The 22,062-nt window shown below is 38.6% G+C and overlaps 1 protein-coding gene across 1 annotated transcript; it reads left to right on the top strand.

Annotated features, from left to right (window-relative positions):
- The first annotated feature begins 18,934 nt into the window (after positions 1-18,934).
- Positions 18,935-22,062, top strand: gig2q (grass carp reovirus (GCRV)-induced gene 2q). Its single transcript, XM_083542398.1, has 3 exons — positions 18,935-18,975; positions 20,131-20,218; positions 21,472-22,062. The coding sequence occupies exons 2-3, from the start codon at positions 20,145-20,147 to the stop codon at positions 21,950-21,952; spliced, it is 555 nt and encodes a 184-aa protein (XP_083398524.1). The 5' UTR covers positions 18,935-18,975; positions 20,131-20,144; the 3' UTR covers positions 21,953-22,062.

Below are 22,062 nucleotides of genomic sequence, written 5' to 3'. Positions count from 1 at the left end.
GAAAAACCACTTCAAAACGATTCCAGGATTTGGACATGTCGGCAAAGCTGAAACTAACTAGTTCCAACCGATAGTTAAGGATGCCCACTCAGTCACATTGTAGTCTCAGTCTTGCTGGTTGGTTAGATGACAGGGGGGGGGGGGGATCATGACATATTTGGAGATAGAAGGCAGAAAGGTCCAATGCCTTAACCACTGATCTACCACTTTCCACCTCCCACCTCAAACTTGTTGCCTATGGATTTTAATGTTGCATTTTCAAGCCACTGGCATTGGCGTTAAATTAATGGTACCAACCAATTCTAAAAATAATTAATAAAAAAAGTTTCTATTGTAAAATCATGCAATGATGAGCACATGAGGAGTATTCCGACCAACCCTGCACATACATCAACACTTACACTCAAACACACAATTACACATACACCTTCTCAATGTCCTGCGTGATTTGATCATTAAGTGGGACATATTGACTCAGAGCCACTGTGACTGGGTCAGACCAGATCTAGATCCACTGTATTAGTGTACAATCATGATAACGGGTAGAGGAGGAGGCCGAGCCACTTCAACCCCCCTCACATCTTTTATTCACTAAACAGTGCTCCATTTCTTCTTCTCATAGGAACGCTACCCAGGTTTTCATACATTAGCAATACCTTCGTTATAGAATATTCGCTTGTCATTTCGACTAGCATTGTGGTTAGGACTGTCCAAGGAATTTACTTTTGTCCAAGGCTTGTCTGTATCACTAGCCACAATGGCTCTGCCTCCTTTTTGTTTACCCCCATTATTGACCCTGCTCTATGCAGAGTAATATTGAAATCTCACAATGCCATATGAAACAGATTGAAGTTTATTTATTATATGATTCTGTTGTATTTTCTCTTTTATTTTTTGTAAATTAAAATAAAGACATATGTTTTGAGGGATTTTTTTTGGGGGGTGTGTGCTTAAATAAATAATTTCTTAAATAAAACTAAAAATAAATCTTCCAATTGTCCCTTTTGAGGTATTTATCTTTGCTGGCAAAATGTTCTATTTATCGATCTGTCCGTCTGTGTGTTTGTCTGTCTATCTATCTAATAATTATAGTACTCCAGCTACTGAGATCTACTTGGATGCACTCCAGGCAATGTCAATGCTGGAAGACTCCTATAGCGAACAGTGTGTCCACACCAATCTCTTTTTCTACCCATCTCTGACAAAACAGAACGTCGATATTAGAGCACAGGCAAGGCGATCAGAACTTTAAATAAGACAAACACTGTCTCTGAAAGTGTAACGCAGAGATAGAAAGATATGAGTCACGAGAAATATATCCAAAGAAATAAAATGTCATGTATCATATCTATCAAATCACTGTTGCTTTCGATATGAAATTACAGCTGACTTATCGAATAAAATCGTAAAGGTTGACTGCAGAGCGGGACAGATTATATTGGTATGACAAAAAAGGAGCCTGCCTTTTTAAAATAAATTATTACAATGCTGAAAGTGAGGAATCAAACATTGCACCTACTATACCAAAAGTTTGTGGACACCTGACCCAAAGATGAGTTTGCTCTTTTTGTACATCGCCTTCCAGATTTAGTCCCCATTTGCTCTTATAATAATCTCCACTTTTCAGGGAAGATGTTCCTCCAGATTTTATGGAGATTTGTGCACATTCAGCCACAATGGTGTTAGTAAAGTCTAATGTAGGTGAGGTGAGAGGTGCAGTCAGAATTCACATTCATCCTAAAGGTGTCCAATAGGGTTGAGGTCAGAGCTCTATTGCGGTAAATCGCCACTCCAATCCTCCACATATAAATAAAACAAGCTGGGAAAGCAGGTAGAGAAGTGGTAGCTCATTGGATAAGATGTCAGAATTCTAATAGGAAGGTCATAGGCTCAAATCCCACCACCACCGAACTACCACTGCTGGGCCCTTGACCCTCAATTGCTCAGCTGTACAGTATATCTGAGGTAAATGTCAAACGCTCTGGATAAGGGTGGCTATCAAATGCCATAAATGCTAAATTTAGGTATCTTAATACCTTCGTCTATATTGTAATTATTTCCTGTGTAAACTGTAACTATAGAAAATCGGAATAATCAGAATGAATTACTCAGTATTGCCATGTGATGTAACAAACTTTCTTTTTTTTCAGTTTAATGAGGCTATTAGCCTTCCTATTCCCACAGCCATTCAATATTCACCTAAGCTAACTACACGTTCAAGCTCAGGAGGAAGATAAACGCAGAATGTGTGTCTATCCACTTTCTCTATTAAAAGAGCTCTTGCACATCCCGTGTGTGATATTACAGCATGCTGACGTGTGTTTAGCCCACCACCTCGCATTCTGACCTTCTCATTTCTCCCTCCTGATAATCTTTTCTTTTTTTTTTTCTTTTTAATCTTCTCCTTTCCTGGGGCGAAGGGGCATGAGAGTGCACCTGTTCAGGTATTGCATGTACAAATGAAAGGCGTTTTTTTTTTTTTGTTGTTTTTTTTTTTTTTTTTTTCCCAACCATAAATCTGTCCAGGATCTCATTGAGGCGTGACAAGTATTTTGTCTCGTCGCGACTCGTGCACATCTGGAAGGTGATGATAAAAGAGGAGTGGGGGGTCGGGTCCTCTGAGGTCAGCAAAACCATGCGAAGCGGGAAGGTAATTGATGATGGTAATTAGATGCGTGGCGTTCGACCGTCGGCAAATTTCTTTCTGTTTCCCCCCCACTTCCCCCCCGAATGGACAAGTCCTGTCTGAAAAACAAAACAACTCTGAAATATTGATGTCTTTTAAATATACCTAATAAGATAAATGATACTGCCAAAAAGCAAGTCTTCGTGAACAAGTCAAGGTTAATACCGTGAAGAAGTCCGAAGCAGGAAAGTACAATGCTTGCGTCACCACGATTTAATTAACTGTGTAAGCCATTATATGAGCACGAGAAATGGGTTATCCCAAAGTCCTTTTTGTAAAGTCTGTCCACTTGGCGACAGTCTTGGCAATGCTCCCAGGCAGATATTTTTACACCGGGCTTACGGAAATGTTGAGAAAATGACCTTTTAAATGGATGCTGTATAAAAATCAAACAACAAAATAACATGTGGCAGATTACACAATCTAGTGGAAAAACTTCCTAGAAGAGTGGCGATTAGGGGGAGTGGTAGCTTACTGGTTAAGGTGCTGGGTTACTGATCGGAAGGTCGGGGGTTCAAGCCCCGGGATTGCCAAGCTGCCATTCTTGGGCCCTTGAGCAAGGCATTTAATCCTCTGTGCTCCAGGGGCGCTATATCATGGCCAACCCTGCGCTCGAACAAGCAAGCTTAGAACAAATTTCACTGTGCTCTAATGTATATGTGACAAATAAAGGCTAATGTACTGTATGACAGAGAATGAGGACTAAGCACAAGCAAAACTTTAGTAAACATAATGTTTACATAGTGTGTAATATGTATAATAGATGCCTCAGTTTCTTCTCTGACTTTCAGTACATGGCATAGGGGCAAAAAAACGTCATAAAGGATTCCCTGATGTTTTTTGTAAACCAAAACCTGATTGATATTTATCCAAAACCTTATTCCTAGGTTTGATGGCCTTCTGTAAACTCCAGATGATACGTCAAAGAACCAGACGCTAAATGGAATACATCCTCATTTGGGGGCACGTAATGTCCAGTCATTGCAGTTTTGCACAAAAAAATTTATATAATAATATTTAGAAATATAAATTCTTTATATAAAAAAAATATCAATGTACAGATGGATTCACTTTATTTTCATTGAAAAATCCACCATTAGCATGAATAATAGCTTTACACACTCTTGGCATTCGGACATTTTGTTGTTCCAAAACGTCTACCTATTGAAAAAATTGTGAGAGATGTTCTACACTAGTTGGAGATTTTTATCTAATGAATTAGGTGATTAGGTAATTAGGTGCAGTGACTGGACAGGCCATTCCAAGATAGATAACACTCCAGATGACAGTTTGCTTTTTTAAAATATATCGCTTACAAAACTCGATTATATACTTCAGGTCATTTATTTGTTGTATGGTGAAGTCTGTTCCAATGAGCCACAGTCCAGAGGGAATTGCATGGTGTTGAAGTATGAAATGTAGCCATTTTGGTACAGTATTTCTTTCACCCAGATTAAGTCTCCAACCTTCTCTGCTCCAAAACAACCCCAAAACCATTAGGCTTCAACCTCCATGTTTAATTATGGGGTGAAGCAGTCTGGCCACATTTAGACTCATTTGTCCAAAAACCTTTCTTACAGCCATTCCCTGTCCAATTCTTGTGTCTAGTTTGTTGCATATAAATAAAAGGAACATGCAGGCATATAAAAAAATTTTTTTTTTGAAACATGGGCATTTATACATACTGTATGAGGGAAGATATTCTTAAAAAAAACTTTATAAAAAAAAAAAAAAAGAAGTAAAATGTTGTACATAGAGGCTTAAGTTATATGCCTATCCTTTGCATAAAGCATACATTTAAATTTGTCTGTAAACATTCCAAGATGTCCGACAAATCGGATTTTATCGTGCCCCATCTAACCTCAGGAAGAAGAAAAATAAATATGCTGCAGTGCTTGGTGTAGCACAAACTGTTCCCGATCAATAGTTTCAGTTTTGCAGTCCCACAGGGCTACCATTTTTATCCCATGATTCATTTTGTGAGAGATTACCCACAAATTACAAGGCCATATATTTCTGTGAAGAAGACATTTCGCAGATGTCGTACCCATCCAAATCGAGTGTGTCAATGAAATAACTCATGAGAGAAGTTTTCGGAGACATGAACAGGACTTTGAACGCGTCATTGTGCTTCTTTATTTCTTTCTTCAAGGACTTGTTATTGGAAATTTATGTACTCCTTTAACTTCAGTGACCACTTTATCCAAGTCAGTTGATCAGGAACAAAAACTCCATAGAGTTTTGTCCTTGACACTGATTTGTGTCTTTGCCCAAAATTAGGTAAGGCCCAATTGAATAGAATGGCTTTGGATGTGGTAGAATTAAGTTTTCTCATCATTTCAACTAGGAGACCCAAATCTGTTTCACAATGCCATAATGCACAACAGCTAGCTCTGTAGCTAGCTTTATAAAGTTTTGGTTTACATGGGTTGGGAGATGTGGAAGATCATGAGTAACCTGCTATAGAGTTCTAACCTCAACTAAACACCTTTGGGATGAATTTGAAGACTGACTGCACCCCAGGCCTACATAAGTGCCTGACTACTTTACCATTTGGCTAAATCTTCACAAATCTGCCCAAGCACACTCCAACGTCTTCCCAGAAGTGCGGAGCTTATTATTAGAGCAAATGGGGACTAAATGTGAAACGGGATCACATACCAATCTATTGTCAAAGACTCACACTCTTTTGTCTATATAGTGTCGTGTTTGAGGACCATGCAGCTGGATTTCTGGTAATTATTTCCTCTGTTCGCTGTTATACTTAAGCAATTTAAGTCATAACAAAAGAATGCGTCATTCGACAAAAAAGAAATGATGCCCTAAATCTTCCTAAACACCAGCAACGGGCATAAAGGAACACTAGTAATATATGAGACATATTCACTAAGGCACTAAAAGCTTCGCACAATGAAGACTTTGCAAGCAAATTGTTCTTGTCTTGTACTATTAAAAAGAGTGTCACTTTTTTCAGCAGCACAAACTAAAGAACCCGGTAGGTGGGCGAGCGCCGGTCGGTTCGCTGAGATACGGCAGGTGAAGATAACCACACACTTTGTAATTAGCCTGGTGAATAATTAATGCGGCAAAGCAGTGAGACAGAAGTGCAGGGCATAAAGTCCTTCGCTAGCATCATGGCAAATGGTACAACAGGTAGGTGGGTTGTCAGGAGGAGACATTCTCCATTCCCCGGGACACATCCCCCAGGCTATTACATATGCTACTGAAAGTGCATTGCAGTTTTATTTTGCAGGGGGGTTGATTTACTGCCGATCCACGTGAAATGTCCTGACCTGCACAGCGAAGCAGACTGTTTTAGCTGAGAGTTCCTGCACTTCCAATGCTCTCTGATCGAGATATATCGCACTGCAGGACCGCTCCTTCCGGTTTGCTCTGTTCAATAAAAAAATTCACTGCTTCTTTTACATCTTCCCGAGTGCTTGCCGGGTTGGAAAGCGGAAAATTAAATCTTCATTAACAATCTTAATTAGCCTTCGATCTCCCTCAGGTAAGCCGACAGAAAATCCATGCATGGATAAGTTGTGAGGCAAGAAGTTTGGAGAGGGTGTTATAGAGGATTGGATGACAGTTAAAGGGATAGCAAGTGCAGAAAGAGGCAGTAAGCTGCACATGCGTGCGTATATTCAATTGACGTATAGAACTGCAATTGATGGGGTGTGCTAAATGAAATGCTAAAGGTATGTCTTTGCTTGGAACATGAATACAAAAGAAGTTCTGAATGTGCAGGTTGGGGACTCTGAAGTATAACCAAGAAGTACAGATATTTGTTACTTTCTTTTTTTGTCAGGATTTACAACCAACTAGTATAAAATAATTTGATTAATCATTTGACCTTTTACATAACTTGAATGCAGTTAATCCAAACCTTTATAACTTAAAAGCATGTCAACTTGAGCCAAGAACAATAGTCAGAGGCTTTAGTACACTTAATATCGACCCCTAGAAACTGAGAAGTTGAAAAACTTAACCCCTACTCTAAACCCTAACCTTAACCCTAAACCCTAATCCTAACCCCTAAAATTACCCCCTAAATCTTTAACCCTAAACCCCTAACTCATAATCCTGCCCCCTAAAATTGCCCCTAACCTCAACCCAAACCACTAACCTTTTAACCCTAACCCCTAAAATTACCCCATTACTTTGACCCAAACCTTTTAACACTAACCCCTAATCCTAACCCCTAAATCTATCCCTAACTTTAAATCTAACTCCTAACATTACATTTAATTTCTTCATTTCACTTAGCTTTGACTCTAAACCCTAACCTTAACCCCTAATACTACTTTTTATAATTGCCCCCTAACTGCTAACCTTTTAACCCTAACCCCTAATTCTAAACCCTAAAATTACCTCCTAACTTTAACCCTAACCCCTAACCTTTAAATCCTAACCCCCTAATCCTAACATTGAATTTCATCCTCTAACTTTAATCCTTAACTCTAACCTCTAAGAATTACCCCTAACATTAACCATAAACACTGAAATTAACCCCAGTCCTAACCCCTAAATTAAACCTTAACACCTTACACTAACGCCTAATTTCACTGTAACCTATATAACTTCATCCTAAACCTTAACTCCCAACTTCTAACTTTAACCCTAAACCCTGATATTGACCACAACCCTAAACCCTAACTATAACTTCATCATCAAACTTTAATACCAAACTTTAAACACCAACTTTACCCACAACCTCGAACCTTAACCCTAATATTACCTTGAACCTTTAAAATTACCCCTAAATTTAATTATAACTCCTAACCTTACCCTATATACTTAAATTAACCTTTCAACTTATCCCTCATTATAACCTTATTTTCAAACTTTAACCCCTTCCCCAAATGCTAACCTAGAGCTCTACCCCTAAACCCTAATCCTAGCCCCTAATATCAACCCCTAATCCCTCATGTAAAGGACTACTTCTCCTAATACTTCATTCTAATACACCATCTCCCAAAGCAAACATCTGGCTCCATATACACATCACAATGTTCTTAGCTCCCTGTTTGCCACTGCATTCTATCTTTGGGATTTGTTCGAATAGGCAATTCACAGCATGTATGTGCATTTTCAGATATGTGGGATGCTCCATAATAGAGCACCATTAAAAGAAATCCTTTGAAATTCATGAAAGAAGAACCACCAAGGCTATTCAGATGGCAAAGGGAATCCTGGCCAGTATTAGTACGGTGTTTTTAAATTCTTAGAAACCCCTACACGGTGCATGTCATATTAACCAAGCAAGCACAGTTAATTTCTGCAAAGCAAAAGAAGGTTTTGACTAGCCACACAAAAAGTCAGAGGGTAATAATATAATTGTTTACCAAGCATATAATTTATCCCTATAGTTACAAAGTTAGTACAGCTGTAACATTCCCTGTCCAATTTTGATGAAAGCTTGTCTTTATTTCCCTGCTGTGCTTTTAGATTCACCAGGACCTTGTTTATCCTGAAATAGGCAGCTCCTCTGAGACAAAATAACATCAAATACCATGTTTGTCTGTCTGATCTGTTTTAAAGGAACAGCTCGTCAAGAGTCCAGCCTAACCACTGTGCCATGTTTGCTCCCCTTTCTAGATCGTCCTGAAAAGAAAGGCCAGCAGCTCAAAACATTTCAACATTGCAGCAGGGGCATAGTAGGAAAAGAAAAAAGTGTATTATATATTATGAATGAGTCCTTGGAGTCCTCATAGTAGTGTTTACGATTACAGCAGACACAGTCTACTGTATTTGTGTTAGATGATCGTCTGATGCAAAGGTCAGGCCTAAGTGTAAACAGTTTATGGGGTGAAAGTGTGCCTCTTTACTGGATCTAGTAGATGGCAAGCATCACAATGATAAATCAGAGGGGTTTTTAGTTATACTTTCATGGCTACCTTTATCCAAAGGGCCTAGTAGTGGCAGCTTGGTGTGACTGGTATTTGAACTCATGACCTTCAAATCCAAAGTCCAATGCCTTAACCACTAAGCTACTACCTCCCAGGTTAGGGTCTTTGCTCAGGGGGGCCACCAATGGCAGCTTGGTGCGACTGAGAGTTGAACTTGTGACCTTCCAAATCAAAGTCCAATGCCTTAACCATGAAGCTACCACGGTATGCATTACTAGTAATTACATTTATTGGGATTTAATTTATCTTCTAACAATGGACCCTGCCCCAGAGCAGCGTTACAGAAATAAACATATTAAAAATGTCAACTTTCAATTCAGAAATTAGTCGCTGTAGTTTGATTTTGTATTATTTTCGTTTATTCCTAATGAGCGAGCAAAGGTGGTGATGGTGGAGCCATGGTGCTGACTGAATGACTTCCTGAGGCAATATGAGGAAGAAACATTGAGAGGGACCACAATCAAAAGAGAACCCATTCTCAACTTGGGTGATACATGGATATCTATTCATTACATTTACTGTTTACTGATGGACTGGAGGAAGCCATCATAGCTTTATATATTACTACAATCCAAAACCTGTACCTGTATTTTTAGGCTACCCATGTCGAATTATCCTTAGCAGCAGCGAGTGGTTTCCAAAATGGTATGCAATATACAGTGTCATATTACACCAAAACCTTACTATTTAATACCAATTATTTCAAACTACTGAAAGGATACAACATGCATTTTATCCTTACTATTTAATACCAATTATTTCAAACTACTGAAAGGATACAACATGCATTTTATTGTCTACTTCTACTCAAATAGTGGTGCAATAATCAAACCAATCCCTGTCACATACTTTAAGCTGCTATATGACTGAATATCATTCTTGCAATGTGAGAAATCCATCAATCATATTAGGCAAATGTGATCGGCGCAAACAGAGGCATTTGAAATTGATATAATATGATCTAATAAGAGATGCAAAACATCTTTATATTAATTTACTTTAATTTAGTTTTAATCCATTTTTCCTGAAGATAAATGCAGGCTTTGGCAAGAGTTACCAATAGAAAATACCAATGCTGCCACCTAGGGGCGCTTAGTTTAATTTACAATTAATCCTGACCAAATCTTTAACTCCATTTACTGAAATGCAGGCTTAAACTTGCAAGGATCCTCCACCATGCTTCACTGCTGCATGCAGACAATTATTATACCATAGTTGATTTGTTTAACCTTGTTTTCATGTCAGCGTTTTGGCTTCAATTCTTCCATGAAGACCACGTCTGGTCAGACTTTTCCACAATAGATGGGTCTCACTGGTTTATGCCAGTTCTTTGCTGATGGCACTGCCGGATGTCTTTTGATGTCGAAGGAAAGCATGATGTGTCTTTCATCCACCATATTAAGGTTTCTTGGCTGACCACTGCAACTATGGTCTTTGTTTTATTGTGCTTTTTTTTAAATAGCTTGAACAGAACATCTTGAACCCCCAGTCTGCTTTGAAATCTTTGTCAGGGAGACACCTTGCCAATGCAGTATGTCTAGCTTGTGTCTTGTTGCTGTGTTTAGTCTTGCCATGGTGTATGACCTTGACATAAACCTGTCATTCTTCAACCTCACATTAGCAGCAGAGTTTGGCGGTTTTCTTCTCAGCCTCCCACACTGCTGTTTCTGTTTCTGTTAATGACTGTATCTCAACCAACATATGAAATTAATGATCATCAGCACCTGATTGGTATAATTGACTAATAATACACATGACTCTAATTCTACCAAATCCCTGACTTCTGCAAGTATGCAGTATAAATTGGAAGCCTGAAGGATGGTCACAACAAATATTGATTTGATGTAGATTTTTCTTCAGTTCACTCACTTTGCATTTTGTAAATTAATAAAAATAAAAATGTTAATAATTTTTTTTCTAACGTTACATTTAGATATGGTTTGCATGAGTTGGAGTGGAAGATCTTGAGTAGCCTACTATAGAGCTCTGACCTCAACCCTACTGAACATTTTTGCAATGAATTGGTATGCTGACTGTACCCCAGACCTCCTCACAATCAGCACAATCAGTATGTGACATTCCTTACACCCTTGATGCTGAACGAGCACAAATCTTTACAAGCACACTCCAAAATATGGTGGAACTTTTTCCTTCAAGGTCCAGGTTCTAATTTTGGGGGATTTTATTAGAGGATTAGATTATTTTTTTTTGACTAGTGTATCTTTTTTGGTTTACCTGATTATGGCTTGGACATTCAAATAAAGAAGCTGGATTTTATATAAATGCAAAAAAACTTGAGAACCTTGAAGTCCTTGTACAGTCCAGTGCAGGCTGAGATAAATGCTCTGAGGTGGGGGGTGCTGGTCTGTTTTAGACTTTGTAGGCAGGAATTAGAGTTATAAATCTCATGTGGGAAGCTACAGGAAGCCGATGGAGGGAGCATTGCTTTGGGGTGGTGTGGAAGAACTTGTGGAAGGTTGAAAACATTCACAAGATGAATTCTGGAGCAGTTGCCGAGGCTGAATATCCCTCAGAGATAGACCTGAAAGGAGTGAGTTGCAATAACGCAGTGTAGAAATGACAAGGGAGTGAACAAGCACCTGACTGGCCTGAAATGAACAAATCCTTTTGATGGTTTAAAGGAAAAATCGACATGGGATTGTCAGATTTGCAATGTGTTTAATCGATCAACATAACTAGGTGTTAAAGGAGCAATGTTTACTAACAGCAAACCATTATTAGCACTATTAACATATTTTTCATTCAAACGGTCTTTGAAAAGTTTGCTGAAACCATCCAACAAGCATCCACATGATGCTCTTTCATGCTTTACATCAAACTTGTTTTATCCTGTGGGATACTAATCCCAAAGCAAACCCCATATCAGCAGTATTCAAGCTAGCTTTCAAAAAGAACCCATAAAGGAATACTTTAACATCTGTCAGATCAAACATGGGATTTTTTAAAACTACTTTTAAGATACATCTCCTCTAGACAAAAAAGTATTTGTTTTCATGTTGCATCATAAAATGGTATGTCTGATCATCTTCCCTGTTTATTTTCAGCAGTTTAATTCTACTTTGCTTTTGGCTATTAATAATTCGGCTCATCTCTAATCCAGTCTGATGCTGATCAACCCGTCCTGCACCTGATCCTGGCTCTAGCTAAATCCTGACAAAATAAATAAAGCCTGCAGCCAGTTTTGGCAAACTACATCAGACGTTGTGTCTTTGAAGGAAGAATTGTAGGTGAACAACAACAGCAGCTAGCCTTCATTCATGCCACTTCCCATTAACAATTTAACTGACTACAATACTCCCCCCTCCTCCGTTCTCTACCTCCTCTGCCAGGCCTCAAATTGAGCTTGTAATAGCAAAACACAAAAAAATATGTACTTCTCTGCTCGAAATCTTACCAACAATAACAACATTGTTCACCTAAATCGAATGCTTATGACCAAAGCATCAACCTCACTAATGTTGACCAGTTGAGTGATCATTTCATCAACCTGTTTTGTAACGTTCTCCTGAGGCAATGAAAGCAAGCAAATGAATTGATTGCTTGTAAAAGACCCAAACTATTTCACAGTGTGCACTCCATCATACAATTCGTGCAGCAGAAAATGATTGGAAAGAACTAGTACCCAGTGTCCTTTCCATTTAGAGCTTTGACAAGACACTCAAACAATCGACATGTGAATTTGAGCCACATTTAATCCCCTTATTAACATTTTACAGAGAAAAGACATTCAAAATATCTTAACCATGTGTAAACCTAAACCTACTGGCTCGCGCTCACCCCACCACCAAAAGTCTGTATTGGGAAATAGGCCTGTACTTTCATTATAGAAAACAAAGCACTCAAACTCCAAACATATACCCACCACAACCATCACACACCCTCCACAAACAAAATTCACCAAACACAACCATTACACACCTTCTACACACTAAAGAGGCTAATCAGCGGTACCCTAAAAAAACTACAACAGCAGTTCTCAGCAAATGACTCGCCAATGCTTTTGTCTGGAAAGGGCTCAGATCACAAACCTAAACCCCCTGGGGTTTAGCCTGAACGAGTTTTACTGTCACTTTGAAAGAGCTGTACACCTTAACACCTCCCTCCTCTCCTTCCCCAACACAAAAAAAACCCAATCTCTTCATCTAAGAGAGAGACAGAATCTTTAAAGGGGGGAACACACCAAACCAATGCCAAAGAACTAGCTCTGAGGAAAGCACCTGGACTATCCAGGAACCCTTGCCAGGATCCTGTTTGTGGATTTCAGCTTCGCCTTTAGCACAGTCATCCCTGCTCTGCTACAGGACAAGCTCTCCCAGCTATGCCTGATGCCACCTGCAGGTAAATCACAGAGTTCATGTCTGAGAGGAGACAGCATGTGAAAATAGGAAAGCATGTCTCTGACTCCCAGATCATCAGTACTGGCTCCCCCCAAGGCTGTCTGTCTATAGGTGGGAAATTAACCATCTGGTGGACTTGTTTAGTCAGAACGACGTGGAGATGGAGATAGACTTCAGGAAGAACTGAGCCCCAGTCTCCGCCATCATATTGTGTGACTCCACTGTCAACACTGCTGACTCACCAGTGCACACCAGAGGTTGTACTTCTTGTGACAGCATAAGAAATGCGATCTACCAGAGTCAATGAAAGTGCACTTCTACACTTCCATCACTGAGTCCCTACTTACCTCCTCCATTACCCTCTGCTACTGCTAAACAATAAGGTAAACTGCACAATGCCATCCAATTAGCTAAGAACGTGATCGGCTGCAATCTGCTACTTCTACAGGACTTGTACACTTCCAGGACTCTGAAACAGGCAGCTAGGATTGTGGTTGACCCCATTTACCCTGAGCACAAACTTTTTTAATCACGCCCCTCTGAAAGAAGGCTGAGATCCTTCAGGATCAAAACCTTACACCTCAAACTGTCTCCTTCTATCCACAACTGACCTCATGAACAACACCAAGGACCCACCATTATCTCTTATCTGCCGCCAAAAACACCTAACATTACATTATGTATTCACATGCATTACATTAACGCAAACAACCAAGACTACTGTGTTGCACCCCGGCACCTTTGAACTTATTTCGAAAATATTATCATTTGCACAATCACTTTTACATGCCTGGCACTCATAGTACAGTCAATGTCTATATTTTAATTTATTGCTTTATTACTTTATTATTTTATTTTCCAAGGTTTTCTTTATACTTCTTTCCCACCAGCCCAACATGACACATTCCTTGTACTTGTAACCCATGATACTTAGCAATAAAATTTATTCTGATTCTGATTTTGATTAGACCTTCTATATATCTAACTCATGCACTTTTTTTCAGGAAAATTTCCAGGCCAAAGACCTCAGTCTAGAGCACAGTAGACTCTACAGTACATTCAGAAAGTATTCAGACCCTCTTTACTTTTTTCAACTTATGTTGCAGCCTGATACTACAATCATTCAAATTGATATTTGTTTCATTGATCACTCAGTACCCCCTAATGTTAAGAACAAAATTCTACAAAATTCAATATAAAAAAACCTGAAGTATTCAGATCAAAAGCACTGCCTGCAGAGCTCAGAGAAAGTATTGTTGTAAGGCACAGATCAGGGGAAGACTACACAAAAAAATGCTGCTGCACTAAAGAGAGCAGTGGCCTCCATAATTCTCAAATGGAAGAATTTTGCCACAACCAGGACTCTTCCAAGAGCTGGTCAATAGCAAAAGAGGTCACCAAGAACATGTTGGTCACTCTAACTGAGCTCCAAAGATCCTATTTGGAGATCAAAATGTTCCAGAAGGATAACCATTACTGCAGCCTTCCACCGATCTTGGCTTTATGGCAGAGTGGCAAGATAGAAACCTCTACTTTTTGAAAAACCCATAGAAGCCCACTTGGAGTTTGCCAACAGGCACTCAAAGGTCATTTAGACTGTGTGGAACAAGATTCTCTGATCTGATGAAACCAAGATTAAACAGCTTGGCATAAACTTTTGACCGGATGAAGCCAGGTACCACTTATCACCTGCCAAAAACCATCCAACCAAGTGTGGGTTTTACTTTTGCAGCAGGGACTGGGCTACTGGTCAGACATGGAAAGCTGAATAGAGCAAAGTACAGAGCTTACAATGGGACAAAGGTTCACCTTTCTACATGACAATGACCCTAAGTACACAGCCAAGACGACGCAAGAGTGGCTAAGGAACAACTCTGGGAATGTCCTGAAGTTGTCCAGCCAGAACCCTGACTTGAACTCTATTAAACATCTCTGGAAAGACCTGAAAATGGCTCTCCACCAACAGTACCCATCCATCCTGACACATCTTGAGTGAATTTTTCATGGGGAAAGTATGTGGGATAAACCCAGGTGTGCAAATCTTGTTGCCTCAAACCTAAAAGACTTGAGGCTGTAATTGCTGCCAAAGGTGCTTCAACAAAGTAACAAGTAAAAGGTCTAAATACTTTCTGAATGCAGTGTAGGTGTTCAGGTTTATCCAGAAAGGCTTGTTGTGGTAAAGGTTTTCATTCTACCCAAGCATAAGCCACACCCGTGATTCAACTTTATTGTCGTTGTGCAGGGTTGAAGTGCAGAGACAGTGAAATGCAATTAAAGAGCATAATAAAATCGTTTGTATTTTAGATGTGAAAAAGGCCCATGCATAGCTAAATGAATGCTTAAAAAATAAACATTGTCAGAACTCTTAGAAATAGCTTAGAAAGAATCATAGTTATGTGCCCAAGGTTTTGTCTAGCACTGTAAAACGGTGTTTTTAGAGTTTGCATGTTTGGGGCTATCCTTGATTGATCTTGGGCACCTTGTGATTCCATCAGAAATTACTACAGTACAGGTTTTTTTTTCCAATAAAATCAAAGATTCTCATCAACATTTGCAGTTCGGATGACATAGAATAGAGTGGAAGATCTTGAGAATCCTGCAATAGAGTACTGATCTTAACCCTACTGAACACCCTTGGTATAATTTGGAACTTTGACTGCACCCCAGGCCTCCTCAACTCACCTACATCCGAGCCTGGCTTTTACTAAAACCCTTATGGCTGAATGAGCACAAATCTCTACAAGAACACTACAAATATAGAAAAATTTCCCAGAAGAGTTATTATGACAGCAAATGAGGACTAAATGTGGACCGGGATTTCCAAAAAAACACACCAATATTCTCATTAGTTTTCCACAAACTTCTGTCCACATAGTGTATCTTTTGTTTATAAAAGATAACAATTGCCACTGAATGTTGTTTACTTTCGGATTGACTTCAAATTTTAATCCTTTTCATTTGTTGCATTGCGTTCATGTTTGCAATCCAATGCAGTCTTTGTTCCACAAACTTATGAAAGAATGCTGATCAGTTATTCGTAAAAAAAAAACAAATCTGTTCCTGTTCAGTTACATAGCTATGCATACAAGAAGAGAAGTTTAACCCTAGATATAAAGAGCTATGCAAATTTAGAAAAATAAAACAATATAAAAGAGAGCTGCAGGTTGTTCCAGGAAGAGTTTTTCTGCACTACAGGTTTGTTTGAATCCTAATCAAATGTTCTCTCTCTCCCTGTCAGTATTTTTTAGCTAGAATTCTGTTTAGATAACGTGTACTGCTAAAACATAGTAGAGTCCAATTAATGGAAAAAGAATAAATCTATAGATTGCAGGCAAAGATTTTTCATAATTTGAAACATTATACCATGGAAGCATATGTACTTCTATTTGTAACCTACAAATGAATGTCACACTTTTTTTCTGTTCTAAACATCCTATCTTATACAGATGAGTACATACAACACAGATTTTCACATACACTATATATAATGGACAAAAGCTTGTGGACAACCTGACTATAATATATGTATCATATTCAAGTCTCTGGGAAGATGTTGCACCAGATTTTGGGGTGTCTTGTGAAGATTTGTGGTTATTTAACCATAAGGGTGTTAATAAAGGTACTGGTGTAGGTGAGATGAGGTGAGGAGGCCTAGGGTGCAGTCAGAGTTAACATTCATCTAAAAAGTGTTTGATAGGCTTGAGGTCAGTGCTCTAGGGCAGGTTTGGGTCTCCCAGTTCAAGTGAATGGGAAAATGTAATAAAACTGCATCCAGAAGAATCCTGTACAAATGTTTGGGAAAGAACCACAGGTCTGGAAAAGTCAGGTAACCTAATGCTTACGTCCATATAGTGTATTCTCCATTGCATAATTACACATTTGATTTAAATAACTCATTTTTAATGGAATTAAATGACTGGGTTTTTGACGATTTTAAAATAAACACGTATTCAATTTTATAGGTTCAAATCGGGAACATGGCTGAAGTACTGAAAACTCTTAAAACGATGGAGGATGAACTGGATGATGACTTCCCTGTTGGCTATACTAGGTGTGTATGTGTTTAGTGTGTGATTACTGTAAATTCTGTGAGCTAAATGACAAGGTCATGAGATTTGTTTGCGCTTTTATGAACACTGTAAACATGTAGTCCTTGTTTGCTATTTTATTAACTTACACTCTTCCGGGAACATGTTCCGAAAGATTTTGGAGAATGCATGTGGAGATTTGTGCTCATTCATCTACAAGGGCATTAGTAAAGTTTTATCCTGAAGAAGTTCATTTGGGTCGAGGTCAGAGCTTTATAGGTCACATTTTGTTAACAGTTTAGGGAAAAGTCAGATGATCTACATGTTGCTAATGAAGATGTCTATTCCTATATCCTAAAAACGATAATTTTTTAAATATTGGGCTTAAATTGCATTCTTTTGCTTTAATAAATCTTGCTTTTCCGCTAACAGTAGCCTACAAAAATATCATAATGAGACGGATGATGACGATGGAGAAAAAGAGGTGTCCGCTTTCTGCCATCTCCAAGGTCAACGCTATCCCGGACAAGGGTTCTATGTTATGTATCATGGCACTACATGTAAAAATGTTTCAAAGATCCAACGCGGAGGCTTTGTCCCTCCAAAATCTTTGTCCCTTCTCTTTATCACTCTGTCATCTACATCCACCTCTTTCAAACCAACCACCTGCATGTCTTCCCTCACCACATCCATAAACCTCCTCCCTACCCCATGTTCCTCCTCTGCACATGACCAAACCCTCTTAATTGCGCTTCTCTGACCTTGTCAAAGGAAAAACAGTTGACCATCAGGCAATTTGTCATTCCTTCATAATTCACTAAAGATCTACAGTATGGTCAAAATTTTATGGTCACCTCTATCAAAAAAGTACTTGGTGTGAATCGAGGTTAAACATTTAAAAAAATTGGTATGTATTTTTGAGCATCCTATTCTTCATTCAGTCCCTATTTACTCATAATCTTCACTCTTCTGGGAAGATGTTCCACATGATTTTGGAATGTCCAGTTTATGTAAAAGGTTTTCAGTAAGGTTAAGGTCTGAGCTCTATAGAAGGCCACTCAAGATGGCGGAAACTATTGTTTTCCATATAATATAGATCACTTAATGATAGTGAGAAATTGGTGGGATACTTAATATCTGTAGTCAAGATGACATTGATTGGACTGTAAGATCTAGAGTAGCCTTCATAGACCTCTGAACCCTATTGAAAACCTTTTGGATGACTGTAAAAGACTGTAGAAAGAACATTACTCATAATCTTACACTTCAGTGCTCATGTTAGTTCTCACTCTCCAGTGTTCTGTATTGTTTAAAGATGTATTATCACACACTCAATGTCACCCAAATGAGGATGGGTTCCCCTTTTGAGTCTGGTTCCGCTCAGGGTTTCTTCCTCATAACATCTAAGGGAATTTTTCCTCACCACAGTCGCCATGGCTGCTCATCAGTGACAAATACACACCATTCACCTTAACTCTTAAATTCTGTAAAGCTGCTTTAAGACAATGTTTGTTGTGAAAAGCGCTATAGAAATAAACTTGACTTGACTTGATGTGACTTGACTACATCAATACCTCGCCCTTGTGGCTGAATAAGCACAAAACTTGCTAAGTATGCACCAAAATCTAGTTAAACATCTTCCCATACGAGTGGAGGTTATTATAAGAGCAAACAGTGACTAAATGTGAATAAAAAATCACATCCAAATCTTATCAGGTTTCCACAAAACGTTGTCTTTATAGAGTATCTGTCGTATAAAATAGATGATAATAACCACTGAAAGATATCTGATCGGATTTACCTCAGATTTAATCGTCTTGATTAGCCACATTCCGTTAATGTTTGAAAACACAATCTTTCTTTGTTCCACAAGCTGCCACGTGTTTATATAAAAATTACGAAAGAATGCTAATCATGTCTTATCATGCAAAGTCAGGAAAAACGAAAGTAGACAGCTGTAGATTGTTCCAGGAAGGATTTTACCTGTGGTACAGGTAAGTTTGGATTCTTGTTATTACTGTATGTTTGTCATTAATCTTTCTCTCAGTATTTGTAGCTACAATTCTTTTTTGGTTAAAGTGTATCGTCTCAAATCCAGTTGAGTCTCTGAGAGAAATGAAATCTATACAAACAAAAATTTTACATAATTTCAAAAAGGTAAATGTGCTATCATAGAAGCACATGCACTTCTCCTTAGTACTAAAACCATGTAAGTTGATTGAACAGCGTTGATTAAAGCTGTTGCTAAGAAAAGACAGTTGCTAAAGCTTTTTAATGAACCGTTTATATTTTTGCATTTTCTTTCCTGTAGCATATGCACATAAAATACACAATTTCCCTTCATTTTAAGAACCCAGGAAAACTGTAATGCACAGAAAGAATGCACAGTAACCCGGGGTCATTTTTTATGAGGTAAATATCGATGCATCTTTAGAAATGAGTTTATTAGAGGGACAGGGCATGTAGGACATTTTGGAGACAAGGTGAGGGAGGTGAGATTGAGATGGTTTGGACTTGTGCAGAGGAGGGACATGGGGTATATTGGTAGGAGAATGCTGAGGATGGAGCTACCAGGAAGGAGGAAAAGAGGAAGGCCAAGGAGGAGGTTTATGGATGTGGTGAAGGAAGACATGCAGGTAGTTTGTGTGACAGAGGCAGATGTAGAGGACAGGGGGAGTGTGGAGACGGATGATTCTCTGTGGCGACCCCTAATGGGAGAAGCCGAAAGAAGAAGAAGAAATATCAATGCTTCTGCCTGCTAAAGATGATATGCGAGTGGTGCAGCTGTGGCTACAGTGAAAGGAGACTTGTTATATTGTGTTCATTGGGTTTCTTGCTTTTCATTTGTTCTTGCTGCATTTCTGTCAGTGATGCAGAGCTTTGTTTTACTGCGTTTCTCTATTATAATGCTGGAACGGGTTTTGGGTCTCCTAGTTCAAGTGAAAGAAAAATGTTATTGTATTGCATCCAAGACATCCTGTACAGATGTGCAGGGAAGAACCATATATGGCAGAAAATGTCTCCAATTACTTTTGTCAATATAATGTATTCTAAATTGCATAATTGCATATTTGAATAATTAGTTTTTAATGGAACTAGATAACTGTTATATTGACCATTGTGAAATAAACATGTATTCGATCTCCTAGATTCAATTAGGAACATGGCTGAAAGCTCGAAAACTCATGAGAAGATGGAGGATGAACTGGATGATGACTTCCAGCTTGGCTATTCGGGGTATGTATGTGTTTTGTGTGTGGTTACATTTTAAGCTAAATGTCAAGGTCTTATGTCCTTCAAATTAAGATGCTCTGAAAAGAAAAATTATATACTCTATATATGTATATATATATATATATATATATATATATATATATATATATATATATATATATATATATATATATATATATATATATACACTGGTAAATTCCCATGTATTCACTGTGCTTATATATTTTACAAATATTCCATTGGTTTTTACAGCCGATACATTGCATTTCCGCACAAGCGCTTGCCTTTAATCCTGAAAAACAAATCAGGACAAAAAAAATTCAGATTACAGAAGAAAATGTTGCTGTTTATTTGGGTTTTTTTTTTTTTGTGTGTGTGTGTTTACTTTCTTGACTGTCAAATGCAACACTATAAAACATAACAGCAATCTAAAAAAGAACCAAAAAAAGGTTGATTGACGATAAATAAATAACAAGAATTTGAATCAATATATAATGTTACTCTGGTATTCTGTTAATATGATTGCATAATACACTAATGATACCAAATACTAATCTTAAGTCATAAAGGCATTAGAGTATATAAAAAAAAACTGATTTCATAATTGGAACTGATAATTTTTTTTTACAAGAATTCATTTAGTCTTTTTGTACATTCAATGTGCCCCTTCGAGTCAAAGAATAGAAATTCGATGAGTAAACAGTCAGCCTTCCATTTTATCCCATAGGGGTTCAATTGGGTTGAGGTCAGAACTCTATACAGTAGCAGGCAACTCAAAATCTTCCACTCACTCCATCCTATTAAAAGCATCAAACTGACTGGTTTCCGGCTGGAAGAAAGACGGACAGGCAATAGTTCACCAAGCAGAGCTTTGAACTTTCTGCATTCGTGTGTCTCTCTCTCCCTCTGAGGCTGTGGTCTTTCTTCTTTTTATTGGCATCGTCAGACTAAAACACAGCGTATTGATTAGTCTCATGTGCTACAGGTGAAGTCTTACCACAGCCACATACAGGTTTGGGTTTAAAAAAGGCAGATCTAGAGGACAGAGTAGTATGGAGACGGAGGATCCGCTTTGGCGACCCCTAATGGCAGCAGCCGGAAGAAAAATATTTATAAAATTTGCTTCTTAAGACGGTTGCCATGTTGCAGATTAACATATCTTCTCCTATTTATTATAATAAATAATAATGCTATTTTAAGAGTGTGCTTAAATGGCATTCTATTGCTTTAATAAATCTGCCTTCTTTTGCTAACAGTGGCCTAGAAGAATGTCCTAACGAGGATGATGATGACGATCTTATGAGCGAAGGAGCAGAGGTGTCCGCTGACTGCCATGGTCACCATCAACACCGGTCACACCATCACAAACGAAGGTCCTATGTTATGTATCATGGCACTTCATGGGAAAATGCTGTAAAGATCCAACGCGGTGGCTTCATCCCTTCTTTAAGTGGCATGCTGGGCCGTGGGGTGTATTTGAGCCGTGATTTTAACAAAGCGGCTAAATATCCATTGAAAGGACGAAACCAGGCTTTGGCGGTCATCCAGGTGAAAGTGCGAGTGGGTAAAGTGAAAAAGATCGATTATCGAGGCCATCCCCTGCAGACGACGTGGCATCAGCATGGTTATAACACAGCCTGGGTACCGCCGAACTGCGGAATGGTGGCTTCCGGGTTAGAGGAGGACTGCGTGTACAATCCGTCGCGAATCAAAGTCGTGCAGATCCTTCCAAATTAGCGACATTAATCCCGCTGTATGATATATCGGCAAAAGTAGCTTGTACGAGACGTTGTTGTACGGATATGTTCTTGTACCATGAGTTATATCAGTAAATGATAAATATAGCA

The sequence above is a fragment of the Silurus aristotelis genome, assembly GCF_946808225.1.
Source record: "Silurus aristotelis genome assembly, chromosome: 5".
Lineage (NCBI taxonomy): Eukaryota > Metazoa > Chordata > Actinopteri > Siluriformes > Siluridae > Silurus > Silurus aristotelis.
Note: the sequence above shows the minus strand (reverse complement) of the source record. Positions and strands in the feature narration are given on the sequence as shown.